This window comes from Sciurus vulgaris (genome assembly GCF_902686455.1).
Source record: "Sciurus vulgaris genome assembly, chromosome: 17".
Taxonomy (NCBI): Eukaryota; Metazoa; Chordata; class Mammalia; order Rodentia; family Sciuridae; genus Sciurus; species Sciurus vulgaris.
The window spans coordinates 71838930-71845871 of record NC_136478.1 but is presented as its reverse complement, the minus strand read 5'-3'; the positions used below and the strand labels follow the sequence as shown (position 1 = coordinate 71845871).

Below are 6942 nucleotides of genomic sequence, written 5' to 3'. Positions count from 1 at the left end.
GGAGGATCCAAGTCCAAGACCAGTCTCAGCAACTTAGTGAGACCCTGTCTCAAAAAACAAAACAAAACAAAACAAACAAAAAACCCATGCATGAGAATGAGGAAGAGCAAATGCAAAACCTAATAACCCCAGGTAAGGGAGACAGGAGAATGAATGTCCAGGTACACAGAAGGCTCAGACTGTATGAGTTATGTACATTTTAAGTGTTGTTTTGTTGAGTATGAGGAATTATATTATTCTGTATTCTTTCCTATGCAGAAGTGTTCATAACAAAATAAATATAAGTAAAAGACATGTATCAGTTGAGATAGGTTATGCTGCAGTAAAAAAACAAACCAAAGATCAAAGGAATTAACGCAACAAAAGTTTATTTTAAAGGCTACCTATCAGGGCTGTGGGTGAAGCTCCATGATAGAATGTGTGCTTAGCATGATTTAGGACCTGGGGCACAGGAACCATCTCAAAGTTCAGTGGCTCAACATAACAATGATTGTTTTAAGCGTTATATATCCAAGGCACCAGCTTTGTGTTCATTAGTCACTCCGGAGCCCAGGCTGATGGAAACTTCACTTTGACCAACAATCTCCGCCAAACTCGGGAAGAATGAAGGCTGTGGATTGCTCTATGGCTCTTAATGCGTGCTGAGGGGGACACACATCACTTTCACCTGCAAAGAAAATCGCACCACTACAGTTAACTTCAAAGAAAAATGCAACCCTACCGTGTTCCCCGAAGGGACAGCAAACTTGGGAGCGACCGTCACGTTTACGGATCTCCTGCCCTGCCGAGGAAACAATGTGAGAGCGTTTCGCGGTTCTTCGACGTCTCTTTCCTCCGGGGCTTTCACGACAGCGCGGAGTTCTGTCCAGGAGAAAGGGAGTGTTCCAGGGAAGTGCAGTGAGCACTCAGGCACGCAGCCAGGCCGCAGAAAGAGCACGGAGCCCTGTCCTTGGTGCTGCCGCAGCCTCCGAGTTTGCGCTGTCCTCCAGGCATCCCCGCTCGCGCGGTTGCTTCCTCTCGGGACCATCCGAGCTGCTGTTTACTGAGAATCTTTCTCGACACCGACTTTTAAAAAATTATTTTAGTTGTTGATGGGTTTTTATTTTTCATTTATTTACTTGCGGTGCCAAGAATCGAACTCAGTGCCTCACACATGCCAGGCAAGCGTCCTACCACTGAGCCACAGCCCATCGACACCGACTTTTAAAAAGCCTTATATTCATGAACTTACTTCGCATCACTACGTTATCACGAGCCACGCCGAGAAGGCAACCACAGAAACGTTTGCTATGAAAACGACACGCAGTTCTTCCACTCTCTGAGGCTCCTCCGAGCAAGCTCCGGGTCTGCTAGTGCCGGTTTTAAAGGGACGTCTGAATCCTTCGCCCGGTGTTGCAGACAACCCGACGCCACGCTGCATCTCTCCTCCCTGGCCACCTTCCCGCAGGGAGAAGAGCTGACAGTGGCCCGGGAGCCCCGCCCTGGCCCCGCCCCCTCCGCCCTGCAGTGCGCCGGCGCAGAACCTCTTACGCCAGCCCGAGCCCCACCCCCTTGGAGAGCGACCATTGGCCTCCGGGACCGGGCTTGGGCACAAGATGGCCGCTGCGCGCCCGGAGCACCCGAGTCCGAGCTCACCGACCCCGGAGTCACGATCCCTGGAGCCACCGGACCTGGTGCGGGCGACAAAGGGGCCTGCGCGGGGTGGCTCGAGGCGGGGGGGGCGGTCGCAGGGCAGGGGGCGGGGCCTATAAGGGTTGACGTGGGTGGAATCAGGGTGCCTGCCCTGGGGGCGGGGCTTCTTGAGTATTTTCTGGGGCGGGGCTTAGGGAGGAGCCTATGGGGTTGGGGCGGGGCCCTGAGGGGCGGGGCCTAGCGACCGGGGTTGTCTGTGGGGCAGGATTGTGTCGTGGGTGAGGAATCTCAGGGATTCGTTTGCATAATTAGGGTAATGACTTCATGGGAGCGGGGTCTCCGGGAAATTCTTGGGCTAGTCAATTTGCCTGGAGATTCCAAAGGTGACCCTGAAAGGGAGTAATTATCAGGTCACTATGTTGGGGTGGAGGGATGTCTATGGCTCGGTAATACCCACAGGAGAATTTGCGGGGAGGAATGGGTTTCCCAAATAAATGACTTTGGAACCTCCTCCTCGTTCCCCTCATTCAGGATGGAGAGTAACTGAGTACATTCATTCATTCAGCAAACATTTACTGAGCTGCTGTTCAGGGTCTATAATGGAGAGGTGACCAAGACAGACAAGGATTGTGTTCTCTTGTAGCTTGCCATCCTGTGAGAGGAGAGAGACTATAAATGAGATTTTTGTGATACGTTCTATAAAGGAAATAAAAAGTGAGCTGATAGAGTGGGGTTGGGGAGCTTCTTTTTATACTGAGGTCAGAGAGATAAGCAGGAGTCAGATCAGGGTGGCTATGATAGTGACGGTTTGGGGTTCTAAGTGCATTTGGAGCCGTGGGAGCGTTCTGAGTGGAAAAGTGGCTTTATCTGATTTACATTTTCAAGATCCCATTCAAGGGAGGTGGATTATAAGAGGTGGGAACACATTCCCTCTAGGAGGCTCTTTCAGCAGGAGAAGGAAGAAACCACAGGGGTTTGAACTTGGGTGGAGAAGAGAAAAGCCTGGGTCCTTGAGGTCTTTTGGGCAAGAGGGAAGAGCTGAGGGCTCACAGCAGCGTACTGGGCTTGGAAACAACCTAGTAGTGGAGGGCGCCCTGGCCTGCAGTGGAGCAGACGTTCAAGAAAGTGGGGGCCTATGGGGAGGTCTCCAGGCAGGGCCCACAGGCTTCTCTGTTCTTCTCCCTCTCCCAGGTCCTGGTGCCTGATGATGGCCATCCCGCCACACCCCCAAGTGACCTCATCGAGATCCAGGTGGTGAAGGTCACAGACACTTCGCTGGTACCAGAGCCACCAGAGCCAGGCTCTTTCCACTGTGCCTTGTGTCCAGCTGCCTTCCGACTGGTCTCCGAGCTGCTGTTCCATGAACATGGCCACGTGGCAGGCGCGGATGGTGGCGGGCAGGGTGGGGACCCAAGCCGGTGTCACGTGTGTGGTCACAGCTGCCCGGGTCCTGCCAGCCTCCGCGCTCACTACAGCTTGCACACCGGGGAGCGGCCCTACCGCTGCCCCCTGTGCCCGCGGGCCTTCAAGGCCTTAGCGCCACTGCTCCGGCACCAGCACCGACACGGGCTGGAGCCGGGCACCTCCGGCAGGCCTCCACAAGCCGCAGCAGCTGGAGAGCCAAGCCCCGGGGTGCCGCAGGAGAGGTCGGAGGTGGTGATGGCCGCTGCGGCTGCTGGCGCGGCGGTGGGGAAACCCTTCGCCTGCAGGTTCTGCGCCAAACCGTTCCGCCGCTCTTCAGACATGCGAGACCACGAGCGGGTGCACACCGGTGAGCGCCCGTATCACTGTGGCATCTGCGGCAAGGGTTTCACGCAGTCCTCGGTGCTGAGCGGGCATGCCCGCATCCACACTGGAGAGCGCCCCTTCCGTTGCACCCTCTGCGATCGCACTTTCAACAACTCCTCCAACTTCCGCAAGCACCAGCGCACCCACTTCCACGGGCCTGGGCCTGGGTTGGGAGACTCTGGAGGCCAGTTGGGATCATTGGTGGCTGAAGGGTCAGGGAGTGGGACAGGCAGCACTCTGGAAGGGGGCTGTGGGGAGATGGTGAAGGCGAAGGTAAAGGTTGATCAGTAGGCTGGGAGAGCAGGGCTGGGGGCAATAATTCTTGAAAAAGGAGGCTGATTGCAGGGGAGGGTGTGGGCAAAAGGAGGCAGGGCCAGAGTGGGGAGGGAGTGAGCCGCTGGTGTTGGAGCATAAAGGCAGAGAACCAAGTTGTGGACTCCCAGAGACCCACATTACACCTGTGTGAGATGCCACAGAGGGGTAGATGCAGCCCTGTGTGTGCCCAGCTAAACATGAGGACCACAGGAAGCTCTTCACTGCCGTTTGCATCCTTGTTAGGTCGTCCTTGGGCAAAACAGCCTGTTACAAAAGAACCTGGACACTACAAAGGGGAGCCACAGTTGAGTGGAAGGTGGGAATCAGGGGTATACCAGTGTTCTTGGTCAGTCCTTCTGCAGAACGCTGGACTAAGTTGGGTGCTCCCTGAAGTGGACTGTGATGGAATCTTTTTGCCTACCTCACTATACTGCACTGGACCTGAGTTGTATACAAACCCCCAGGCAGAAAATGCCCCCAGGTCATCTGTAAAGAGATCCAGAAGGTCCCCAAGTCACAGCTGAGAGCACTTAAGCCTCAAGGATGTAAGCCTAACCATAGGATTTGCATTCAGCACTGCTGCCTCTGCCCCCATGGTGGTTCCTCCTTAATCCATCCAGACTCCTCTTCAGAGGCAACTGAGAGCAGCAAACAACCACCTGCTAACCCCTTTCTGAAGTGTTAGGCTCGGAGCCTGTGGTCCAACATATCTGCAAAGAAGCCTTAGGTTTCTCTGATTTCCTCCACTCTGAATTTGAAGCAGCTTATTGCTTAGTCCCAGGCAGTCCCAAGGAAGGACTTGCTAATGGCAGCATGGCATTCGGGCCCAGCTGTGGAACAAGGAGGACTGGGGGCTGGAGGTGGGAAATCTCCAGTCTGTTCCTATTAAAGGACTTGATGAAGGGGTTCTCTTTGTCAGTCTGGTATCTGGGTTGTCTGCTCTGGGGAAGTGAGGGAACAGAGCCATGCTGTGATCTTGCCATGAACATTTAAGTTGCACTGTACCACTTCCCAAGCCTGTGTTCTCATCTTTAGAATGTGATTGAATAGGTGCTGGGTCTTCAGACCTTTCATTTCCAAGTGGGAGAAGGGTTTGGGAAGACTGGCACATTTGCTTAGTCCTGGTCTGCTCATGAGACAACAAGCCACTAGTGTCAGTCCCAATTAGCCAACACCACAAGACAGCCTGCAGGGACTTAACTCACCCATTTGCCCCAGAAAAACACCTATGCTCCCTATCTCAGGAACCTGGACATTCCTCCCTCACCTAACCCCTTACCAGTTTCTTTGTGTTGAACACTTAAGTATCTGTGACATTTGGATACTTCTTTTCCTTGTCACTATTCTTATAGAACAAGCCAGCAGTGACCTCACATCTTTACTGCATAGCAGCCCAGCTGAGGCCTTACCCACTCCATTCCCCCACACTGGAGCCATGTGTATCCCTGTCACCAATCCACAATTCCTTGTGCCTTTGAGAAGAGATCACAAATGTAAACACCAGAACTGTGTGGCCAAATTAAAGGCAAAAGTACCTGCGAGGTGAAATCTGGCAACTGACACTTGGGCTCGGTGTTGGGATTCAACAAGGAGTGGTGGGATTGGCAGCAAGTGTGGCATTTACACCTCAGATAGTAATGGCTACTCAGCACAGGCAGGGATGCAGACTGGGTTGATAGATTTGTCCAAGGTTTTCAGAAGTTTCATTTTAACATTACGTAAAATCCTTTGATTTTACAATGTTGCCAGCTAAGCCAAGCCCAGGGCCTCTAGCATACTATGCAAGGACTCTACCATCGAGCTACATCTCCAACCCTTCCAACTTTTTTTTTTTTTAATACACAAGTTAAATATTTTGAATTGCATCCAGCCTGGCAGCTGCCAGTTTTCAGCCTTTAGCCTAAAAAACTTCCAAATGATACAATTTAGAATTCAAGCCCCTTCAGGATCCAGCCACACATCCACTCCAACCTCCAGCTACTAGTAGATTTTAAATTCTCCAGAATAGCTGGACTTAGTTAAATACACCTTATCCTCTTCCCGGGATTATTTGCCCATGGCTTTACCTGGCAAGCCCTTGTTGCTTTATCCCACTGTTCAGGTCTCATGCGCCCTGCAAGGAAGCTTTTCTAAGGCTCGTCCCAGTCTGGGAGGTGACTGCTCCATGCGCCCTCAGTCTGCAGTAACACTACACTTCCAATTGACCTCTGAGCCCTGGAGCACTGGTATAGGCCTGTTTCATGGTAGGTCTGCAGCACTAGAATTTGGCAGCCACACAGGGTGCTGCCTTCCTGTGGGTCACCTTAGACCTGCCCAGGCAGTGCCTCTCACCGTGTCATCGTCAATTTCAGTATTAAAGTACCCAGAGATTGCAGTCCCAATTCTACCATAAATTGGCCAGGTATCCTCAGAGCTTCTTGGTTCTCCAGGACCCCAGGCTCCTCTTCTGACAAATGGGATGACTAAACACACACTGCAGGACACACATCACACAGTCCTGAGAACCAAGATGGGCGTTGTGGAAGGATTGTTTTTGTGTAAGTACTGGGAATTGAACCCAGGGGTGCTTTGCCATTGAGCTACATCCCCATCCCTTTTTTTTTTCCCCCATCCCTTTTTATTTTTTGTTAATGAGACAGGGTTGGACTTGAACTTTCCCAGGCTGGACTTGAACTTGACATTCTCCTGCCTCAGTCTCCCAAGTTGCTGGGATTACAAAAATGCACCACCATGCCTGGCCTGAAAGGGCTTTTGAAACCCCAAATCATTGTCCTGGAGAAGCAGGTGCTCTGAGCAAGCTGTGAATGTGAGTCCACACAAGGCCATGATGTGCCTGACAGGTGTTCTCCAGTCTTCCTGGAGGGTGAGGGCTGTGTCCAACTCACCCATTCCCCAGCTTGGGACCTAGCAGACAGGAGGCTTCAGGAAATGGTGGCAAGTGAACAAAAGGCTGAAGGTGCCCTGAAGGGAGTCTGCAGCCCTGGTCAGCTCCTGAGGGGAGACACTACCTGTTTTGCTAATTTCCATCTACCCAACCCATAGACCAATGCTGGGAATGTGGCCAACCCTCAGTAAATCCCAGCTAAAACGGTGTGAGGCAGAGGGTGCCTGGGATTCACAACCCTGAGGAAACCAACGTTCTCAGCCTTGCATTTTGCCAATGCTTAACACCCACTCTCTCTGAGATTTGAGGACAAACTCCAACCA

At 52.4% G+C, this 6942-nt stretch overlaps 1 protein-coding gene and 1 long non-coding RNA gene across 2 annotated transcripts; one reads left to right on the top strand and one right to left on the bottom strand.

The window, feature by feature from the left end:
- Positions 1-351: 351 nt before the first annotated feature.
- On the bottom strand, positions 352-1454 carry LOC306649219. The gene is made up of 2 exons (XR_013760611.1): positions 1232-1454; positions 352-667 (listed from the first exon to the last, which is right to left on the bottom strand). It is a non-coding gene; the product is annotated as an uncharacterized lncRNA (long non-coding RNA).
- A 93-nt stretch (positions 1455-1547) lies between these two features.
- On the top strand, positions 1548-4793 carry ZNF784 (zinc finger protein 784). The gene is made up of 2 exons (XM_079120008.1): positions 1548-1673; positions 2824-4793. Exons 1-2 carry the CDS (start codon positions 1596-1598, stop codon positions 3709-3711), a joined length of 966 nt encoding a protein of 321 aa, XP_078976134.1. The 5' UTR covers positions 1548-1595; the 3' UTR covers positions 3712-4793.
- Positions 4794-6942: the final 2149 nt, after the last annotated feature.